The sequence below is a fragment of the Aplidium turbinatum genome, chromosome 9 (assembly GCF_918807975.1).
Source record: "Aplidium turbinatum chromosome 9, kaAplTurb1.1, whole genome shotgun sequence".
Taxonomy (NCBI): domain Eukaryota; kingdom Metazoa; phylum Chordata; class Ascidiacea; order Aplousobranchia; family Polyclinidae; genus Aplidium; species Aplidium turbinatum.
In genome coordinates this window covers 10,527,884-10,551,656 of record NC_137480.1, presented here as the reverse complement: position 1 = coordinate 10,551,656, position 23,773 = coordinate 10,527,884, and the positions used below count along the sequence as shown (strand labels likewise).

Genomic DNA, 23,773 nt, shown 5'->3' with positions numbered 1-23,773 from the left:
AAAAAGGTTGGTGACCCCTGTACTAGAGTAATCTATCACGACCCCACTGCTTGATTTATTGTGATGTAATAATACCAAAAGTAGCAATAAAGCGAGCAACAAGATACGCACGTCGCACGCTGTTACAGTAATTCACGTTAAATAACTCACGGGGGAAAAAGTAAGTTAATTTTGGGTTGATTTAACGTGCGAGTCAGCGCAAATCGGTTTAATTTTCCCGGCCGGTTGTATTGCATTTACAACAATGCCCAATAAGAAATTTACGTTTGTTTTACATCAATTTGACATCTAGCAACATTGAATTATCATAAAATAACGTTAATTGCTCAACCAGGCTCTGGTAACAAGTTAATAGCTCCCTGCCTCGATTTACGTATACACTAACATAATTTTACTGCGAACAACACAAAGTCTGTTTGATATAGAACTAGCTGTCAAAATCAGAAACATCAGATGCTATATCGGAGCACGAGGTTGTCGCATCATCACTGGAATCAGACACATGAAGACTCAAGAGGCTCATCGCTTGGCTGTAAATCTACAGTGGGTTCACCAGCCTGCGGACAGTCACCAACCTGCGGACACCGACGGTTTTTCCTTAATAACTGCTTTTATTCTTCATGTTTCCATCTGATTTTTTGCAAGTATTCTCAGCGGTGCTTCGGTCACACACAAAAAAAAAAATGAAAAGTTTTGGTTAAAAAGCAATCATTCTAAGACGACTTAACCAAATGTTCTAATAAAGCATGCATCTTTTTTTCTTGAAATCAGTTTTTACTCATTTTCGCATATACAAACATTATTATATACAAAATCCTCTAGGCGAAACAACATGATTTTTGCACATAAAACTCTTCAATGCTTCTTATCACTGATGCGTGAAAACGGGGTTTCCAACTGACAGTTTTCTATTAGAAAATCACGTTTTTGTTACGACTATCTGAAATAAGGCGGCGCACCAGGCTACAGACACTTCAGTTTGGCTGCCAATAAGCTACATCATCTGGTGAGGTAACAATAATCTGCCGTAGGCTACACTGTACCGGGATATAGTTACCGTACTCTATGTTGATGTTGTAGGGCTACAGTAGCCTAACATCGAGAAAGGGTTAGTTTATGCAGTAACTCAATTAAAGATTTTAGCGACTTATACTCCAAGGTTATGCATTAAGTTGTTGGTGAGATATTATAGCATTTTACTGCATTTTCAAAAGGTACACGTTGGTAGGATACTTAAAATTTACTAATAACTGCAGTAGACCTACAAGCATGCCAGGTCAGAAAACTGTAAAAAAAATGTTCGTTTACGCAAGAAGGTCTGGATACCGCCCTGAAAGCTGCACAACAACAAAAAATGTCTTTGTGAGCAGCTGCTCTTATAAGCTATACAGAATTGGATAGGACGAACAAAGCCTTGATAGGTTATTCCTGGTAGTTTCGCATACTTCTAGAGGCTTTTGACGCAGGGCCGGTTACCGAGATTGAAAGAGTGAAATTTCCGATTGTTGAAGTGTTGTTGTCGGGGAATTATTCCATCTATTAGGGGCCACTGAATTGAGTGCAATGCTTAGCATGCGTTGCTCAAGCGCACACCCTGAGAGTCTTCTTCGTTCACAAAGTCACGCACAACCTACTGAGCTATCGGGGCGGCGAAATGTAACGCTTTAGTGACGTAGCCTACTTCTCATTTCAAAAGATGCTAATGAAATAGCAATCAATGAATTCGAAGTAACACAATTTTTTATAAGAAATCTTAGTTTGTTTTATTTTAACATTTAGGAGATTGATGTCACCATAGGCGCCTAAGCCGTGGGGGCGTAGCCCCCACGCATATTTCTGAGTGGGGGCAACTTTTTATGCCGTATTGATACATAAAACAATAGATGAACTAGCGATCGGCAGCGGGAAAACATTTTTTAAATGCAAACCGCAACAGCTTCACGATAAATAATCACTAGAACGAGTAGCGATGCTACAATCCCAGATAGCAAAAATGTACCATTTTGCGTCGATTCAATGTCATCAGATGTTGAATGCACTCAAAAACAACATAATTTGCTACGTCGACGCAGCGTGCGTTTAGCTTTATGCGCTTGCAAACAGACTCTATCTCGATGTTTAACGCTTTCGAAAGTCGAAACCTCTGCATTGAATTGTCGCGGCAGTGAAAACTCCCTGCAGTTAATAGTCACGGCAGTGAATCGCTCGCTGTGAAAATAAGTCTCGGCCCGATAACCAACGCAACAAGGGCTGGTACAAACCGCATTGCGCACACGCGGCACAATCAACGCAACAACGGACTCGCGCAAACTGCACACGACCGTTGCCATAGAAACCCGATCAAAGGCAGGAATTTACGCAAACGCTTTCGTTTTATCTGCATCACGAAAACGGGCGTTACAACGAATTGAAAGCAGGTCAGTAATAACTTGTGATATTGTAGTGAAGAGGGAGCAATGTCAAGTCGAAAACTTAATCAAACGTCTCTTCGTAACTATTTTTCAAGGGCTGTTGACCCAGAAAATCAGCCAGCGGTACTAAATGGCGCTCTAGATGATAGTCCCAATAATGTGCAGGTGGTAGCAGCTGCACAAAGTGCACAGGTAGAAGCATTAGTGATTGACAGCCCATGGGATGTTGTTGTGGAAGAAGAATTAGACGTTCGCGGTCCTTCCAGTGGTGCTGAACTGCGTTTTGGTGTTCGTGATGGAAGAAGATATCAACGTGATTGGGAAAAATATCATTATTGGTTGAAGTACATACCATCCATTGATGTGGTCCGGTGTTCAGTTTGCTTATTGGCCGTCGAGCATAATCGATTGTGCTCTTCTTCCAAACAGCTGCTCGAGAAAGCATTTTTGATGTGCTTATATTTTTAAGTAGATAGGAGTTCAAACGAGGTCATGTGGAAAACAATTCAAACATCGATCAAGCCATGGGCATTCTTGGGCGTTATAATTCCGATGTAAATGCGTGGATGACAGAGAAAAGAGGAAAGTGGCTTGGGCATGATATTCAGAATGAAATACGCAAGATGCTAGCGCATGACATCGTTCGTAAAATTGTGGATAAGGTAAATGATTCTGCATGTTTCAATATTATGGCTGACGAAACTACAGATATCTCCAGGGAAGAACAAGTAGGCAATCGTTGTGTGTGCGTTATGTACAGTGTTGTACGTTGACGCTGAGGCTAGCGCTGTCAGTTTATTTTTTCGTTGACGGAAGTGATAGCGCCGTCAACTATTTTGCCAATTTTAAGCGTCAAGCACTATGCGTCGTTTTTCGTTTTCATGGAAAATCTCGTTTCACAATGAGAGTTAAATTTTGTTTGACGTTTTGACTTTCAGACTGATAGCAATGAACAATCTTTTTTGTGGCAGCTGTTCGTCTATCCAATTATGCAGTTTCAAGTTTGTTTATCGTATCCTGGGTTAATCTGAGTCGAGAAAAGACGAAATCGTCTTTCACAGCTCGAAACAGTCTCAAAAACCAAACTCGTTAGAAGTCGAATACTTCCGTTTTGTGAGACCCTGGCACTAGAAATTAGCGCTGACGTTAAAATAGCGCTAGAAATTAGTGCTGACGCCATCAATTTCTTTAAGAGCTTACGAAGTATTTTACGCCGTAAAGTTTTTAGGCAATTCGCGCTGACGCCGTCAATTTATTTCATTGACGCGTACAACACTGGTTATGTAGATTCGCTATTCATGAATGCTGGATAGATCTGATTGAAACTGATAAAACAGACGCAGAAACTCTCTTCAACGTATTGAATTCTAGCGCCATTGCCGCTAGATAAATATGTCCTTTTGTAGGGGGCAAGGCTATGATGGTGCCGCCAACATGAGCGGGCGTATCAGTGGAGTGCAGCGTTTATAATAATCGACGGTAGGTCGAACGTAACGATAAGTCCGAGTGTGGCAATAAAAACAACCCTAGTGTGACGACATAATTACGTCATCCATCAACGTGACATTTTACTGAATTTATGTGGCTGAATGAAACACACTTTCGCCCCCACGGCCAAAAAAATAGTTAGGCGCCTATGGACGTCACGTTATTTAATATTTACTGACAAATCGTCAGTTCCAGTAGTGGTAACCTACATAATAAATTGTTAGTGAAGAAACAGCCGTGTTAGTCTGCTAAACAACAACACATAAAGACTGACTGGGAGAAACGTTAAAACCAACACAAAAATGATGTCTTTGTATGGTAACGTAACAATGATTTAATGCTTGAGAAAAAAGATAAAAATTAATCAACAAAATTAATTCTGACAAGACCAGAAGTAGAAAATCTAAAACAGCTCAAAGATATAATGCTATCAGAAACTCTAGCTTGTAGTCTAACGCAAAATCTACACATTTTTTTTCATACAAAAACTCAATCTTTTTCCATTACGGAAGATATTATTTTGCTTTAGCGAAGTCCAGGGCCAAGAGTCCTTTTACTTTATCGAAGACTTTTAAGAATAATGACGTCATATTTATGTCCGCAGCTTGGTTCTCTGTCCGCAACTTGGTGATTCTAGGTTGTCCGCAGCCTGGTGCTTTGTCCGCAGCTTGGTGCTCAGAGTAGGGTAAAGAAAATGAAAGAAATGGTATTAACTAAACTAAGGAAAGTGACCATATCGTAGACGTAAGTAGAACAGGAAATTTCCAATCTTACAAAAAAAAAATTGGCGTTCTAGGCTTCTAGCGTCACGCAGTCAAAAGTTATAGCAATTTTAAAAAAAGTGTCCGCATGCTGGTGAACCCACTGTACAGCGTCTTCGCCATTTGCAATAAAGCGTCCACGTTTTACGACTTTCGGGTTTTGATACCAATCCACACGCCTCTTTCTTTTTCGTAGAGCTCCATCAGGGTGTTGACTAAGGAACAAATCTATGGCTGTGCCATAACGACTGGGAGGAATGTCTAACCCTAACCTTACAAGCGCTCGTGTGGCCTCAGCATTTTTATTGCCGACGCTAATGCGCCATTCATGCATCTGCGTTGGCAATTGCCGACGCTAATTTCGAAGACTGAATAAATCGCATCAATAAAATGTATTGTGATGTCACTTGCATTCTGCGGATGTCAGACATCAGCTGCTTGGTCAATCAATAATGTTATCAATTCAAGCATTATCGGGTACTTTGACTGCTTTCTAATCCTTTGTGATTATAAGTGGCAAAGTACTTTATTCACAAGGCCACTTGCGTAAAATTTTCTCGGAATTTCATGGCGGACAAATGCGGCCGACGGAAGGGCAAAACCCGGCGGACAAAATGTCGGTTTTTGTAGGTTAATTGCGGCCATGGCCGCCTTCAGTTTCGAGGCTTGGTATGAATTGTTTAAGGTACGAATTTGGGTGCATCCCTTTAGAACATCAAACTTTTGTTTCTGTCTGATATACTAAAATTTCAGATAACATTTTAGGAGTCCGCAACTGCTTTGATGGCATCAAAAGGGGTCCACCAAAACAAAAAGGTAGAAAACCAGATTTAGACCGCAATAGGCTACCAAAACAAACTCTTGGACTGTTACACTTTTCACCCAAGAATTGAACAATTGCTGTAAGACCTTTTTTATTATCAACATGTGCTGAAAATTTACCATGAAACTTTTTGGTGATGTATTCAATTGTTTTGTTCTCTTACTTCGGCAATTGCTGATGCCGAATTCCAAAGCTAAAGGACAGCTGCATAATTGAGCCCTGTTTGCCGAATGGATGATTACCGTATGATCAATTACAAAACAACTAATTTGCCGAAAATTAAGTACAAAGTAAATACTTACAGCTACCAACTAACGACATTTTTCAGGTGGCTCAACTCTACACGAATAAATAAAATGAAGCACAAATACTAAAACCCAGTCTCAAACTCTCAATTTCAAATTAAATCCAACCTTTGCAGCCACGAGAAAAATTGTCCTACGTCATGTCCTGGTCTGTGACGTGCTTTATAGAAATCGTAATTTAAAAAAACACAATTTAAAAATTACATGAATATGTTTCTCGGCAGTCGAGGGTAGCAAGCTCAATCTCAACTCAAATATAGTTATTATTCTCTATAATCTCTACAGCCTGTTTTACCTTATATTTGATGTAATTCGCTTTGCTTAGCTTTTTGCTTGGTATTGAGCACTTTTTGTAGTATTAATGATATTATTTAAAAATTAAATTAAAACGTAAAAAAAAAATCATTCAAGAAATTAGAAAAAGTGAAAAATCATGAGTGCACAAAAAAATAAGTTGCAAGATTTTTGATTCATGCTGTCTACATTGTGGAAGCTCTTGCTAAAGAATAACAAACTGTTCTTTGTGATTGTTGTGACCGTCTCTCTCACAAGGAACTGTAGGTCCTTCTGGCCTTCTGGTCCTTCCTTTTTTATTTTTTTATTTTCCCTTTACATCATAAATTTTTCTGAAGGTGTTGCGACCGTACCAATTTTTTTTCAACTCAATAACTTAGCCTACTTTGGTCTCAAGCACGTTTTAACGTTCGCGTTTTGTCGCTTCTACCTTTTTCTCGACCTTTGCTATGTTGACGTGTATTGTTTTTGATATGATGGTCACAAATAATAACAACTGAACTGAACTAGCTCTGCATACGTCTTTTATAATTGGTTCTGGAATCCATGTGGTCTTGCAGGCTCATAGTTTTCATCCTGCGTTGCATACAAATCCTCAGGCTGGAATTTCTTAGAGCGCGTGCTTGCTCTCTTGCATTCACGTAATTTTGCGTCTATCTGCGTTGTTGGTCTGTTATGTGCTGTGTGTAATCGAGAAGTCGGGGCCATGTTTGTAATCTAAAAGCTTGTTCTTAAGCTGTTTGTAAGTTTGCATGTAAGCTTCAATGAATCAACGGTTTATTTGTCAGTAAGAGGAACAAAGTACATGTTTGAAATATGCAAATAATATTCACAATGCAAAAGTTACACAAGTTCCCATACCGACAGTGAGACAACGAGACGAGACGACCATAGGTTCTACCATAGATATCTTATATATAGATATGCAACTCAGTGGTGCGTAAGATGTTTGAAGGCTAACAGCGTAGCTATGGCTGTATGCATTGACTTCAAACTTGGCACAGCAAAACAACTTTATTTTTAATATATTTTTTTGGTTTTTGTTTAAATAAAACTTTCTTCGTTTTCAAGTTGACGTATGGATTGCTTGTGATGACGTCACATTCTCGTTCCGCATGGACTGCTTTATGGAGATTCTGGCGATTGAAAACAAATCACAGTCACAGAGGGTACCTCTAAATACCCTTTGTCAGGCATTGTAGGCATTGTCGGGCATTGTCAGGCATTGTCGGGCATTGTCGGCTTTTTGGGGGGTTGTGGAGCATTTTCAGGAGTTGTCGAACATTTTCAGGGGTTTCAGGTATTGTAGAGTAGGCTAACTACTTTCAGGCATTGTTGGGAATTTCTAGGCATTGTGTAGGATTTCCAGGCATTGTCGATCATTATCAGTGGTTGACAGGCTTGTGAGGCATTGTCGAACATTTTCAGGCATTATCGAACATACTCAGGGGTTGTCGAACATTTTCATGCATTTTCAGGGGTTGTCAGGCATTGTAGAGTAGCTATTTTCAGGCATTGTTGGGAATTTCCAGGCATTGTCTAGGATTTCCAGGCATTGTCGATCAATATCAGTGTTTGACAGGTTTGGTAGTCATTATGGAACATTTTCAGGCATTGTCGAACATGTTCAGGAATTGTCGAGCATTTTCAGGGGTTGTCAGGCATTGTAGAGTAGCTACTTTCAGGCATTGTTGGGAATTTCTAGGCATTATCTAGGATTTGCAGGCATTGTCGATCAATATCAGTGTTTGACAGGTTTGGTAGTCATTATGGAACATTTTCAGGCATTGTCGAACATTTTCAGGGATTGTCGAGCATTTTCAGGGGTTGTCAGGCATTGCAAAGTAGCTACTTTCAGGCATTGTTGGGAATTTCCAGGCATTGTCTAGGATTTCCAGGCATTGTTGATCATTATTAGTGGTTGACGGGTTTGTCAGGCATTGTCGAACATTTTCAGGGGTTGTCTAGCATTTTCAGGGGTAGTCAGGCATTCTAGATTAAGCTACTTTCAGGCATTGTTGGGCATTTCCTAGCATTGTCTAAGATTTCCAGGCATTGTCGATCATTATTGGTTTTTGACACGTTTGTCAGGCATTGTCGAACATTTTCATGCATTTTTATTCCCAGCTTTGCATGCGCAGCAGAATGATCCTTTTCTATTTTGCGTAGGTTGTAAACGTATTTACGGTATACACAAACACAGCAGCGTTTAAATGACCTGGCTATCATAAGTATCGACAATGCCTGACAAACCTGTCAAAACCTGGTAATGATCGACAACCCAAGAAAACGTTCGACAACGCCTAACAAACCATCAACCACTGAATATGTTCGACAATGCCTGGAAATCCTAGACAATGCCTGAAGATGTCCGACAATCAGTGGCGTAGCTAGGGGGGGGGGAAGGAGGGGAGGACCGCCCCGGGCGGCACGTCTGGGGGCGGCACTTTTAGACTACGATTTTTGATTTTGATTATAATCTGATAAAAAACGCATTTCATTTTCACACAGGGCCGGAGTTAGCTAATGGCGGGCCCGGGCACTTTTAGATCAGGGGCCCCCGTGCAAAAAAATTCGCCTACGGCGCGAAACACCCCCTCGACGTCTACAGTAGCATCAATTCAGCACTGCACAGCATTTTGCAGAAACCACAAAAGCTAATAGTAAAAAAATCACATTTTTTTCACGTAGGGGGCCCTTTAAAAGTCGGGGGGTCCGAGGTACCTGCACCCTCTGCCCCCCCCCCCTAAATCGGGCCTGTTTTCACATGCTTTTTCTTGAAGGGGCGGCAAAATCTGAATCCACCCCGGGCGGCACATTCCCTAGCTACGCCACTGCCAACAATGCCTGCCAGAAAGAATCTAAAGTATTTTATAATGCCTGAGAGCCCCTGACACCTAAAAATATTCGACAATTCTTGAAAATTTCCGACAATGACTGATAATGGTTGACAAGCCTGTCAACCATTGATATTGATCGACAATGCCTGGAAATCCTAGACAATGCCTTGAAATTCCCAACAATGCCTGAAAGTAGCTACTCTACAATGCCTGACAACCCCTGAAAATTCTCGACAACCCCTGAAAATGTTTGACAATTCCTGAAAATGTTCGACAATGCCTGAAAATGTTCCATAATGACTACCAAACCCTGTCAACCACTGATATTGATCGACAACGTCTGGAAATTCCCAACAATGCCTGAAAGTAGCTACTCTACAATGCCTGACAACCCCTGAAAATCCTCGACAACCCCTGAAAATGTTTGACAATTATCGCTATCGTATATCTCACTCTAAAATCGTTCCGGCGCCCCTCTATCTCAGGTTTGTAAACTGCCTACAACAAGCTTTAATGAGTCACTGGAAATAAGCTTAAATGATAGTTCCAACGATCATGAAACAGAAGTTGCATAACCTACGTGAAGAAAGATTATTGTCTTGATTTTTCATAGTAGGCTATTCTGTGAAAACTTGAAATATGCGCCATCAAAAATATTCCAAAGGAGCTCAAAAGCCACCACTCGCCAAGCCCAAACCGTACAATAATAGCCTACCATAGATACGCTAGCCAAGCTGGCAACCTTGATTGTTGATTGTGTCCATAAAGTCAGTCGAGCGTGACGATAATTCCACGATTGCTGTTGCATATCTATATGTAAGATATCTATGGTTCTACTAGTCAATTGCCAGTTTGCCACCCTAGGAAATGACGATTTTGCCATTTAAAATACAAGAGAAAAAAAATTGTTAAAACGTTCCCGCGCTCCAACATACGCACAAACAATGCATATTTAAGATAATGTAAACACAAAATTCCAAGAAGCTAGCAGAGATTACTCAATCCACAACACTTTTCATTAGGCTGTCATTCATTACTACATGTGCGCTTCTCTCTGTTTTTGTTTCATTTTTTGCTATTTGTTTTTTTTTGGGTTTTGTGGCCGTGCTAACTACTGATATATAGCCAACTACATAATTTTTCATTCAGGCACGTTTTAAACCTTTCAAGGTTTTGCCACCTTTTCCGTTCGTTAACGTGCTGGTAGGTTTATATCGATTTTTGTAGTTAGTATCTTTTTCGTCCCGGACCCGTTAATGACAAAAAATAAAATGATTGATTGATTGGGTTATATTGCATATGAAACTGACAAGTTGATTTCCATAACGTATCACTTACGATGCACTGTAGCTTTGTAAAATTAAAGTTTTGATCCCTTTTTTGAAATAGTGATATGATAAGTTTTTCAGCCTACATGGAACCTCTGACCAGACCATTGGTTCCATGGAATACGTGCATGAAATTTTTGCTAAATTCTGTGTTTGATCTATTTATAAAATAGTTGTTGCTTGTTTGATATCTTGTGTTATGCTGATGAATGGATGAAGCATTTGTAAATAAATCACAATACGTTGATAGATAGCCTACTGATTCATATGAACTTTATAGGCCTACATATGTTTTTTATTTCAATGTTATGTTATGTCTTTTAGTTTCAAGATGTTCGTTTGGAAAAATAAAAAATTAGTGTGAGCATAGTAGGCTAATTTTGTTTCTTAATTATTCTTAGGTACGGTACCCTTTTTTGTAATTTTATTAATGGATCCAGTACACTGTCACAGGCCTTTTCCCAACTTGATATACAATATTGTAAATGGCAGTAAATTAAAGCGTGATACACATCTTAAACTTAGTGTCTGTGTTGACATAATTTCTGAGTTTTAGCAACGCCCATGAACCTTTTGCTAATTTTCCGAAAATTTTATCTAGGCTATGTGATATTTCCATGTTAATTTGTTATCTATGTAAACGCCAAGGTATTTTACTTGATCTTTTTTGTTGAATGCTTGATTGCTTGTGTTACCAATGTTAATGTTGAAAATTTTTTATGTGTTTTTTATTTGTTATTAGCATGTAGTCTATTCAGTTTTTGAGAAATTCAACGATAATCTATTAAGCTAATTCAACCAGATGTAAACTTTTTGCATTTCGATATTCACATTGTCGTGCAAATTTATTTCACATTTGTAAGTCCAGTGTTGGGCGCCATAACTCATTTTTCAGTTAAGCGATAACGATAATCGATAAACGAAAAATGCCTAAAGCGATAACGATAAACGATAAATCAAAAAAAAGTTAAGCGATAACGATAAACGATAAATTATCGCCGATAATGTCCGATAACGATAATTTTTTTTTCTTGATTAGCGCTGCCCAATCCCATGCAGCACGAACTGTTTTCATCAACATGACGAAAAATCGAACATAATATACTGTAAAGGGACAAAACTTTTGTAAGTTATGCATGAATAGAATCGCAACAGCGGCAGTAGGTTTCGAATCTTCAACCTCTTGATCCAGAATCAAACCACTGAGGTAACCGCCGTGCTTTTAATTATACCTTCAGATACCAGTTGGATGCTTTTATCAATTGAGTTACCACTGCCGCTTACGTGCAGTAGGCAAAATAATTAAATCAAATGAAAATACAGTAGAATTCGCCTATAGTGGCACCTGAAGGAACCGCGGAAAAAGTGTCACTATAAGCGAAGTGTCACTATAGACGAATGATGACGTCGTTGATAACGTCACTTGTGCAGTATCTGCGCATGCGCATCCCATGTTGGTTTAATTCAAACCCAGTCAGCAAATCAATCCTTTATGGTTCAACTTCTGCATACGTTAAATCAATGTAAAAAGATGGATTTGCTGGCTGGGAACTGGCGAATGCTGATAAGGACAAAATATGATTCCAACTTAAACTGGAAATACACCGTAAAGTGTCCTTATACGGAAATTTTTGAGCCCAAGGGACAGAAATGTGGTGTCACTGTAAACAAAGTGTTCTTATACACAAAGTCACTATAGGCGAAGTCATTTCTATGCAAAACATATGGTTTGCAAACGGGACTTTGCAACAGGTGTCACTATAGGCGAAGTGTCACTATAGCCAAAGTCACTATAGGCGAATTCTACTGTACCATAAAAAATTCCAAACTTTGTATTTTGCTTTCTGCAGGGCTGTTTACAGCAAAGTCAGCAATAATTGAAAAAATTCCAAAAAACGCCAAATGCTTGAAAATTTATCAGTAATCTTAAGCGTTATTGGTAGTAAAAATGTGCATACACTGTGAAATCCATCAAGCTTGTGAAATTTGATAACGGATTTGCCTAGCGTCTTATATATAGGACGGCTTTTTTCTCAAAAAGTACAAACACAATTAGGAAAAAAATAATTGTGATAATGTTTTTTTAGGTCATAATTATGCAATATTTAAATTTTCCGAAATTTTTTTTAAGTAACCTACTTTCACTTTTGGCACAAATGGGTTAACTTTTTAAGTTAAATGGCACTTACGCATTTGGTTATTGTTTTTGGATTAAAGTTATATCGCCAAACTAGAAAAAAATCGATCTTACAGTCTATAACCGTTCTTGTGTTGTTATTGTGTGTGAATTTTGTCTTTTAAACTGAGTTTGTGAGGTAACCGCACGTCTCAAGGCAAGTTCTTGCAATTTTAGTTAATCTACTCATCTAAAGATTTAATGCACTTAAAACAGTAAGTTTCATGTTTTGACGAGAGAGATTTTATTTTTTTACGACAATTACTAAAAACTAACACTTCCAACGAAAAAAGAAAACACAAGAATAAAATAGTTGATCGTGAGGTGGCGCGATAGACCATGTTTCCGATGTAAAAGCGGCCTCGTATTGCGACACTTTCACAAACCACTTGCCAATTTCTGTCGCTTCGCTTCAAAGGAATCTGTACCGCCTGTGCGCTTGTTCCCGACAATTATTCACCAAATCAAACGTCATATAAAACCGTTATGGTCTACTTAACCTAGCTGGCATCTTACGTCATGGAAATTGCTAGAAAATGTCCAAATATTGCACCATCGGTCGTAAGACCTGATGAAATATTGCATTAGCCGCTTGAACACCTGTTTGAATGACTTCATAATTGTCTTTCATTATTGCGTCACAGTTACTGTCTACGTGCATTTGAGATATCGCAAATTATTCTAGTCATTCGTAAAATTGTTTGTTGGAAGTCAGTCGCAAGTTTAACTGTTTGCTTGGTGCTTGCTAGCTGGACAAATTTTCCGTCTTTTATCTAAGTAGGCTAGTTTGTTCTGTAGTGACAGTTTTTTAGAGGTGTACGGCGTTGCATCTCGATTTCGATAGCCGCGGGCTAATTTTACAGAAATACAAGTTTGAATAGACGTTTTAAAGGAGTGTTTCTTGTTCGGTCATTAACCTACATTCAGACGAACGGATTCGGGAATCTTATGTTACAATTTTCCCACAAAGAGATTATGGTTTACCGCTGTGACCAGCGCTTACATTTTAATTGTAAAATTCACTCGCGATTGCCGATTGCAGCAAAACAACAAGAGACTTGTTGCATGCATTTCATTGCATTGCAATTTGCAACTCTAAAAATTATTGTGTTGTCAGGGCCGTCGCTGCAGGGGGGCGTGCCCCGGCCCTCCCCTGACAACGACCTGTGCATACAATACACTTCAGGCACTGAAGAAGAACTGGTTTTAATTTTAGTTTCATTAACTAGGTGGCTAGTAAAAATATTACTTTTCATGGTCTTTCCACTTGTGCGTTGATCCGAAATAAAATTTATCGGCGATTAATTATCGGCGATAATCAAATATTGCCTTTGGCGATAACGATAAACGATAACTGAAAAAATAATTGAGCGATAACGATAAGCGATAAAAATTTATCGCCGATAAATTATCGCCGATAATGCCCATCACTGAGCATGGCCCTGCATGGGTATAATGGTTTTGGATATATTTCACATACGAATTTCAAACTTCCGAAAACTTCATTCCTTTTTTCCAGCGAACTTTATGTAGTAGGCCTAATGCACCACCGTCGGTAATTAATAGAAGTCACTTGCTTGCTAATTTCCTCCAAGGCATGCAACGAACAACCAGGCAGAAGAACTTTTCGAAGGGAGGATTTGTCAGGCTTTCTCATCATGCCTACCTTGAACATCGACATTGGCTCTAGTCAACTCGAATTCGAAAAATTGCTCAAGGCTTTCCTCTTTCAGCAACAGCAATCATCCTATTGAGCATGACTTTCGAACCAATACCACTTGCACCACTTTTTGTTTTGTTTACTTCCATTAAGGATTCTAATGGCTTGATCAATCTTTGCGTTAGTAATTGCTATCCTATCTAAACCTTTCTGGATATTTTGACCAATTTGCTCCGCTTGTTCACAACTGACGTCATCTTTTCCAGCGATGGACACAAGACCGTTGAAAAGAGAAGATAGGTTTACATCTGGTACAAAGAATGGGTTTTTCGTTGGCAGGCCATAAACTTTTCACAATCTTCGTAATCCCTCTTTTTTCTTGAAGCACCCAGCTCTTCATGCTGGTTACTTCATAGAAACTGAGCCTTGCTTAGTTGCGTCATTGCTTCATGAATACTTGCCGAGTGACTCACACTCAAAACCCAAAGATGTTGACCACTTTCTGTCATACTTTTTTCTTCCGTCAATCCTCCACGCGACTTAATTGAGCGCATAAGAGTTTGCTCGATCGCAAGATCTGTCCAAATTCCGGTAAAGTTTTTTGCTGTCCTGTTTACTGTGTGCTGCTCGGTTAGGAATTGATCGTACCACCATATAGATAAAAAGAGAATTCTACAATTATCAGCAATATCTGGAGTCGTGGTGTTGAATGTAATAGTTTCACATCTTTTTCATATCTAAGTAATACATGTAATTAGTATGAACGACATACTCCAGAGACTAGACGAAAAACTTAAGAATGAAGACTTTTTTTCACTTCTGCAAAACGCCGATGTTGGTACCGAAGAAGGGGAATGCTCGTACAATGAAGATGAAACGGGACAAGACGAGGAGGAAAGCAACATCTTTAACGTTTTTGATGATGACAATAGCTTCAATTTATGTTTCGCTTACTTTGTTTAATTCTTGTTAAAAAATATGGAAGAATAAGTCCAACAGTGACGAATAGGCTAATTTTAAATTTGCCTGAAATTCATAGATTTATCCTTTTGCTTATTATATGGGGAAGGTCTGAGCAAAGTACCAGCTTAATAAAAAAAATTTCCAACAAAAAATCTCACACGACTGCACTATATCTATCTGTTCAACAATGACACATGCATGTGAAGGCTTATGTTGTGTAGACCTACATTAGGCTACATTGGGCATGTCTTTAGAAGACGTTCTCATTGCGTTTCATATAAATCAACATAGATAGCATAGCCGACGGGTGCCGCCACAGTGAGGCCTCTTAATGATATCACTCCTACAGAAGACACACTCCACCGGCGCTGATGAGGCTGGCATAGACAGACCACGAAAAGCAAGCTTTTACAAACACAATTTCTTGCCAGAATTGCAGCGTGTTTTCGGCTATTCGTAAAACAATTTGCTCAATGTAGCAATCGAACTGTTTTCTTGTTTCATTCAACATCAGCCTTGTATTAGCTTTGCATTTATGTCCAGTGTACTTAGCCAGATGCCGTATCATTTTCGAGAGAGTGCATTCTTCATTATTTCATACTGTTATAACTGAAACGTGTAATTAATTACTTTTGGAAGTAATCGTAATTTAAAATTTTCAGAACACTGTAATTGTAATGGGATGAAAAATTTTGAAATAATTGCTATCCACATGTAATTGTAATGCAATTAAACTGAAAACTATGAAGTTGATCCAACTTTGATACGTACACGAACGATTTGATTCGTGTGCAACGGGGTGGTCAAATCGCTTAATACAGAAACGTTTACTATTCGTTGTTTATTAAAAGAGAAAAGTAACGTAAAACATTGCCTCTGTAGGCTAACACTTCTACTCAAAGGAACAATCATTCGAAGACGTTAAATCAACGCAAAAAAAGGTGCTTTTGTTACTTCATTGACTGTTTCGAGAAACGAAACTTGACGGATTGGTTGGACAAAACTAGTGGCAGCACTTTTACGTCGAAACGATGCAATTTTACAGGATAACTTGGGGATGCAGTGAAAACTAAACATAATGCAACAAGTTTGGAAATCTAAAAATCCTATGAGTTAGGTGGAACTAGTGGTCAGTGGTCACTAGTCAACTATTTCAATATTAGCGTTTTCCAACAAAACTTCTGCAAATAACAGGATGCATTTTCCATATCACTTCGTACGTCTTATGATAGTTCAACTTAGTTTGCATCAGAAGAACGTATATCATGTTATTTAAGTGTTATTCGTTCACCCCGTAAGCTATGAGGATGAAACTACAAACTGACAAAGGTAAAATCATCAACCAAAGTTTCGATAATACAACCTGAAAAAAGACTCTTCTTGTTTAATAGACTAAATAGAGATATATATTGTTCAATATGCACAGTGCAATAAAGTAATGCAAAACAATTCACACGAGTCTACAGACGGACCAACCTTTTTCGTGCAATAATGTCGGTTAAGCGAGATTGTTCGATTCTGTTGACATCAAAAAGAACCAAAAGTGAAATGCATGGAAAGAAATCTATTTCAATAAGTGTTATGTCTAAAATGGCTAAAAAACACGACTATTAAATTTATTTTACTGGCTACTTAAGGTAGATGAGACTTTTATCACAAAACTAATAAAATAATTACTTTGCAAAAAAGTAGTCGGAATTCTTTCCAACTAAAAATGATTTCGAGTGTAAAAAAGGATAGCTGATAATAGCAGTGAGTTGAATGCTCCAGTTTGCAAACGATCTTACAAATTCAGTAAATTGTTATAAAAATCCATGTTTTTTGAAGTACACTTTCGTGTGAGAAACTGGTAAGTTGCAGCCCTCTACAAACAATAAACTTTCTTGGAGGAAATTAGCAACTTGTAGGCTTTCACTAATAGCCCAGAAAGCACAAAAAGTGATTTTAGGTAATGATAAAAAGACAATGGAGTTAGAAAGACAGTGTTCTGGATTGAATTGATAACTTCAGTCAAGTGAATCTTCGACGTGGCATTCTTAGGAGCATAAATTTCATTTTCTGACAATTGCTGTCTTTTTGATTGCTTGTCCAAAAATTCTATTTTTTCTTGTTTTGACCCTGCAGACACAAAAAACAAACAAACTATAAACAAAGTAAACAACATCACACCAAATCAAAAGAATCGGTTTATATACAGAGCTTTCGCCACACAAGTGTGGCTTCATCAGTATAAACTTATTCAAATAGAATAATTTTTTCTTGTTTTGACCCTGTAGACACAAAAAACAAGCAAACTATAAAGACTTGTGAAACAATATGTAACTCTCTTTTTTCAGGTATGTCAAGCCAGAAAGCAAAATCCGACATTTTTGCATTAATTCAACGTCCGCAGACGCTGAATCAATGTAAAAATGACGGATTTTGCTGTCTGGAAAATGAGCTGATGGAAACTGCATTTTGTCGTCGCCATGATTTTCAAAACCACACTCCAACCACGTGGCGCCTTATTATGTGACACACTTTTCAATTTACTCATGACGTAGCCTACTGAGATTGATCAAATAGCAATATTATTCTAAACAAACTACGCTGTCATGTGGATAAAAAATGCTTTGACAAATACAATCATTCTGACTACATTGGCATTTAATACAAAACATTATTGACCGCACAATGCAATTGGCTTTTGGCTACTTTCGCGCCGCTACTGTTTGTGTACAACTGTATGGCTTGTGTATTTATTCTTCAATATGGGCGTTATGTCTGTCTGATGCAAATAAATAATAGTAGTACCTTATGTGGTAATATTACCTGCTTTGCACTCAAGTATCGTAATAAGGGGGGTGCCGGACGGCTAGCTAAAGCAGGGGTGGTCACACAAGTCCGGTCACTTCCATCTCTTCCGTTCATGTTAAGGCTCACCGCTGATAGGGTCTGTTTGTCAGGACGTCCTGCAGCTGTTGTGGAAGTTAAGTCACAATAAAAAGTTATGATTTTTTCGGTTGCGAGTAGATTCATGAGCTTGTATTTTTCCGTACAATAGAACATTGAATATGTACATATCAAGAATATTGTGATGTGATATGACAATATTATAGATTACATCATGATATGATGCTTCTTCTTGCGTTTGAGTGCGCCGCAGATCACGTTGTTATATCCAGGAGCAGCAGCCAATGGGTTGTGTGTTCATCGAGTGTCGTTAGGTCTACATGTCTAATTGTCTATCCTTGGGTCGGTATAGAGGACATTGATAGAGAATGTGGTACGCAGTCTCAAAATCAAAGCCACATGCACAAGATGGTGAGTCGGCGAGGTCCTATTGGAACATGTTGCTAGTAAAACGGCCCACCCCAGTTCGCAAACGATAAAGATTTACCCATTTCTTCCGAGTTAGTTCTGCTCCTCGTGCATTGATATTGGGAAAGACCGTGAATTGAACTGGTCTCACGACTTCTTTCAATTCACTATTCCAAACTTCGGAAATGTGGAAGTTTAAGTTAGATAGCTGCACCATGGCAGGAAAAAGGGCGTCAGGATTTCAAGCGCTGGGGCCTTTGGAGGTGCGATTTTAGGACCACATGGTTGAGGAGGTGGAAATCCCTTGACATAGCTTGTAAAACCAACCTATGTACGTGATTTTTCCTACGCAGTTTAGCTGGGGCAATGCCTGATAGTACCGGCAGAAAGTCAGTGGAAATTGCAGTAGGCAATCAGTGATTATTCTGATGGTGGTGTTGAGGGCAGGGTCAATTTTGAAAGTGTGTACGCTGTGGCACCAAGCGGAGAAGCATAGTCGAAAGTGTTGTAAACAAGTGCAAGAGAACTTGTACGGAGTGTGGAAGTACTAGCACCCCAGGATGTTCCAGCTAAGCATCTCAGCAAGTTGTTGCGTGCCGATAGCTTAGCATGGAGGGCTTCAGCATGTTGTTTATAAGTCAATTGCCGATCGAGCTTCACTCTCAGGTACGGTAAGTGGGGCATGGGTTGTGTGATAGGGGATTTCCATTAAGAAGAAGGCGTCCGACTCAAGATCAATCGGCGCTGGTTCGACTCTCAGGGTGTGCGCTTGAGCAACGCATTTCAGTACTGCTTTCCATTCAACGGAACCTAATGAATGGAATAATTCCCCGGCATCAACATTTCAACATATAGGCTATATCGGAAACTTAAATAACAAGCCCCGCGTCAGTGGTTTAAAGACTCTGCAAGTATGCGAAGCTGTTAGAAATAACCTATCAAAGGCTTAGTCAGTTTGTCGGAGGATAAAGATTAAAAAAACAACCGATTTATAATTTTATTGAAATCAAATTAATTCATTCCATGCACTGACATAAAAGAGTGTTTCCTTCTTGTTTCTGATGGGAATCGATCCATTGTTCATCAACCCGAGATTTTGTCGTCCGTGCTCCGATCCTGATATTAGTCATCGAATAATCGGATAGTTTCTCCACGGTGGCATTTCCCTGCAACGTAACGTCTGATGATATAACGTACGAAAACTTGGGTTTTGTGACCAGTTTAGCTAAAAAATCATGATGCATTTGATTCAAGAAACAAGTATACAAAAAATTCTCTTCGAAATAGTCAAATCAAGAAAATTGAAATATTTCGGACACACAATAAGGCAAAACTCGTTACAAAGATTATTTATAGAAGGGAAGACAAATGGTAAAAAAAAGCAGACCAAGGATGATTTGGAAAACTATGAACGTGCAGTACAAACAGCTCAAACAGAGAACAATGGCGCATTGTATCCTACCCTCAATACGAGGAAGGGACATAATGACGATGAAAAAATGGGAACGCTGACCAAAAAAATAAAGAACCCAAAATGTAGATGCTAAGTTCATGTTCAGCAAACGTTTCGAAAACTGAACTGCCTTCATCTGCAGTGTTATAAATATAGCATTTATAGCACTGAAGATGAAGGCAGTATAGTATGAATATAGTATATATAGTATGAAGGCAGTATATAGCACTGAAGATGAAGGCGATTGAGTTTTCGAAACGTTTGCTGAACATGAGCTTAGTATCTACATTTTGGGTTCTTTATTCTTTTGGTCAGTTCCTCTCTGTAAAGGCTCTCAAGCAACAATACGGCTTTCATTGTGGTACAAAAAGAAAGTAGTTGTTTTCGGTTAAACATAACTATAGATGCTTCATAAGGAATAAATGTAGGCTATAGCCGAAAAGTTTGCAGTTTTTTTTAATATGATGAGGAATGTCGTGCTATTGCTTGGATTAGTCTGCTGCGTATGGTTGCACAAAGTAGAATTTCTAGAAAATCTTTCGCTTTTGTGCAGGACACAAACTGACAAAAAAAAAGTCACAAAAAGAAGTTCACACGATATGGCAAAAAAATTTACTCAGTTACCTGTGTAAACCATCTGCTTTCCGGCTCACTTCGACTGGTTATCAGAAAAGGTTCATCACGAGCATTATCTCTTTCAAAAAATGAATCTTTATCATTTTTCCTCTCGCCGGGTTTCTGTCTTCGGTTATGCTTCTGGTCACTTAGATTGGCTATGGTGCTCAAGTTATCACAATCGTCATCGGATGACATGATGTCGTCTTCTGCAGAACAGCTCAACGATAAAGTATCCCGTATGTATTCTAACGCAATCACAATGGAATATTTTGTAGAAACAAGTTTTGATTCATCGCAGTCGCGATTTTCAAATAATGCTTGCGATGAGCAACGAAATTGAGAAATCGATCTTTGGACGTTGCATTAATGACCGGAGGCTAACCTGCTTCAGCAGCTTTAGACTTCTTATCTTCTTTGAAGAAATCAGTCACTGGTGATTGTTGCTTGGTGGAGTTCCGCCTTCCTTCAAATTCAGTTGATGTTTTGTGACGTTGCTTTGACGCAGCAAAATTTCTACGGCGAGGTCTTTGGCTGAAACTACCAAGAACCGATCAAACGAAATTTGACAAAATAGAAATACTTCCTTGCGTTCGGTCAAGAATGTTGTAACGTTTTTTCATCAGAATAAGACTCTTCACTAAGCAATAAAGTATGACTTAATTTCTTACTTTCGTTTGGTGACTGCAGACTAGGCCGCCACAACATGTTGAAAGTGAGAACTAGCTTTATTATAGACATTTCGTCAGTCAGCACGACTGACTCTATCAAGGGGGCTGAAACAAGCAAAACGTACTTGTTTAGCAGCAAAACGGCACTATATGACTATACAGAAGTGAACATATCACTTTCAACATCTTGTGGTAGTATCGTCTGCAGTCACCAGAAAAACGAAAGAATTTATTTTATAAATCTTTCATCATTCTACGAAATCGAATAATAAAAGAAGAGTTTTCGCCTCCCACCCACTCCCCTCCAAAAAAACAAGCACTCGTCATTCTGTACTTCACTCACGGTATAGCCCCATCTCCAGGTTGGAATCCATCTTCTGCCGACAGTCGGTTGGTTGTATGCGGGTGAGTGATGATCTTACGTGAGCTCTCTGCTTTAGCTTCCGAACTGTCAGTGTCAACATTGGTTTACGTTGATCGGATATTTGATAAATGTGTTTATACATTTTTGCGCTGATGTAAAACAAATTATAAAACTGACCAGCCTGCTAGTAGCGTTAGAATAGAGTGTTTATCAAACATTTATGCTTTCGTTGACCAATGTTTTACATCTTTTCAATGTTTTAGTTTATTCTTAAACCGAAAAAAAAAAAAAAATTAAAACAGGTCAAGATGGTGATATTTGAGCTTCTGCTCATTACATATAGTGACACTTTATCTCGCGATCAATAAAATAGTTGTATTATAATCCTATGTGGGATTTGTTACTGTAGGCATCTCTTACGTTTCCCTTCCCTGTCCCATGAGGGATCTTCGAAGCTCAGCTATGTTGGCCACGACGGGTGGAACCCTGCCGTTGCGTGGCATCACCCCGAGGCCTATTCTATCCGACATCCCTAAACAAAATATCAAAGTCTTCTTTACTTCAAAGGTTTCACATTCACCAACATCATGTGATGGTGTAGCACTAACAAGAAACCAACTTTTAATTAAAAAAATTGAATCATTCAAAGTAGATCAAAAGTTTCAAAGTGTTGAGTAGAAGATAAACATTTAAAAAATCAACTCGTGCATAACCGCAACCTACCAAAGAACGAGTCGTCAGAAGTCTGGTAGGTTTTGTTTGCGTGTTTGTAGCCATGGGAATCACTGGATTCGGAATGAGATGCTTTCAATGATGATCTGACACCACAAACGTAACAAAGAAGGAAATTGTTCAAACAATCTATTTGACTTTCATTATAACAAAACAATTCTTTTATACCATAATAGATCATTCAATATATTTATAGAAATAGATTTTTCAACGTTGGTAAGATATTTTGTTGGAAATAGAGGTTACCTGTTGTTTTGAATGCTCAGTTTATCTGGTTCCGGTTCCATGACTAATGTCGTAGTTTTCCTGATTCCGGAAGATACCGAATTCGGTTCGGAATTTTTCGGAAACATGGTATCTCCCTTCAAAGAATATGGCTCAAAATCAAAACATCAAAACAGAAGTAATAAATGTTTCAATGTATAATGTAGTCTATGGTCTAAGCACGATATTCGGTCAATTTTAATCATTTTAATTCGTTTCACTTTATGCAATTTTCTTTACTGGCAGGAGGATTCTCAGGATAGCCTAAGCTCCAAGCCACACGTCTACATTTTTAAGGGTCGTTTCGATAAAATTAATTCTATGGAGTGTGTGTTGCACACACCTTGACTAATCCCGTCATTGGAGTCTGATGAAGACTTCTAGTTCGTGACAGCTTGGCCATTCTGGTTGGAACCAGTTTAGGGTGGTTTGAAAGTTTCGATGTAAAGTCGCTTGCTTCAATGTCTGGCAGTGGATTGTCCTTGGCATTACTCACAGTGATAGGTGTGTGTTTGTTATCAGATAAAAAATCTTGTTCAGACGATACAATGTTATCTTTTTCATGCGTTTCAAGATGGATTGTCTGATGAGGATACTTGGATCTTTCTTGAGAGTTTTCGCGATCACCACAAACTTTTTCAACAGATTGTTCGACGACTACCGGATTGTCAGGTGAAATAGTTCTTTGTGCTTTTTTGACTTCCTTTTGTTCATCAACTTCATCTTGCACTTTAGTGAAATAATGTGGAGACTGGTTGGGTTGGACTGAAGATGGTTTCGGGACTGGTTCGGACGTTCTCGACTGTTTGGGGTCGGATTGCTTTGCGGTGTCAACTTTAATTGAGGTCTCTGTGCAAGCTGGGACAACTCCGCTTTGCTGTGAGAAAAATGACATTGAATAAGTGAGTTTTGTATTCTCATAATCAGCAGCAATTCATTTTGTCGTGCACATATCGACCACACTTTGACAATTTAATCATTTTCAACTCAAGGTAGATCAGTAGCATCAGATTTACGTAAACTTCAAATTAAAACAACACCAAAACCAGAAGTGTATTTGACAGATTTGGATGATTAAAGATGAAATTATAATTAACACTGTGCACGGAAATGGCAAACAATTTCAAGATAATATTGTAGAATTTCGTAATTCAGAGTGATTTTCTTGGCCACATGGCCTACCCGTTCGATAAAGCCAGCGCCATATGCACAAAAGTTTCGAGCACGGGTCACATAAGCAAAAAAGGTAAAATTATTTTGTTCAAAATTCCTACAAAATGTAACTGAAAGGCTTTTGGTTGGACAAATTGGCGAATTTGGAATAA

At 38.7% G+C, this 23,773-nt stretch overlaps 1 protein-coding gene across 7 annotated transcripts in view; it reads right to left on the bottom strand.

The window, feature by feature from the left end:
- Nucleotides 1-15,286: 15,286 nt before the first annotated feature.
- Nucleotides 15,287-23,773, bottom strand: part of LOC145777774 (uncharacterized) — a 50,185-nt gene continuing 41,698 nt past the window's right edge. For all 7 annotated transcript variants that reach the window (XM_082589216.1, XM_082589218.1, XM_082589220.1 and 4 more), the window contains 10 exons: nucleotides 22,792-23,325; nucleotides 22,431-22,546; nucleotides 22,176-22,270; nucleotides 21,873-21,984; nucleotides 21,432-21,536; nucleotides 20,803-20,957; nucleotides 20,427-20,626; nucleotides 19,383-19,515; nucleotides 17,861-18,006; nucleotides 15,287-17,167 (listed from right to left, as the gene is read on the bottom strand). In XM_082589216.1, the coding sequence (XP_082445342.1) occupies nucleotides 17,147-17,167; nucleotides 17,861-18,006; nucleotides 19,383-19,515; nucleotides 20,427-20,626; nucleotides 20,803-20,957; nucleotides 21,432-21,536; nucleotides 21,873-21,984; nucleotides 22,176-22,270; nucleotides 22,431-22,546; nucleotides 22,792-23,325 (1,617 nt within the window). In that variant the 3' untranslated portion in view covers nucleotides 15,287-17,146. The remainder of the gene's footprint in view (nucleotides 17,168-17,860; nucleotides 18,007-19,382; nucleotides 19,516-20,426; nucleotides 20,627-20,802; nucleotides 20,958-21,431; nucleotides 21,537-21,872; nucleotides 21,985-22,175; nucleotides 22,271-22,430; nucleotides 22,547-22,791; nucleotides 23,326-23,773) is intronic.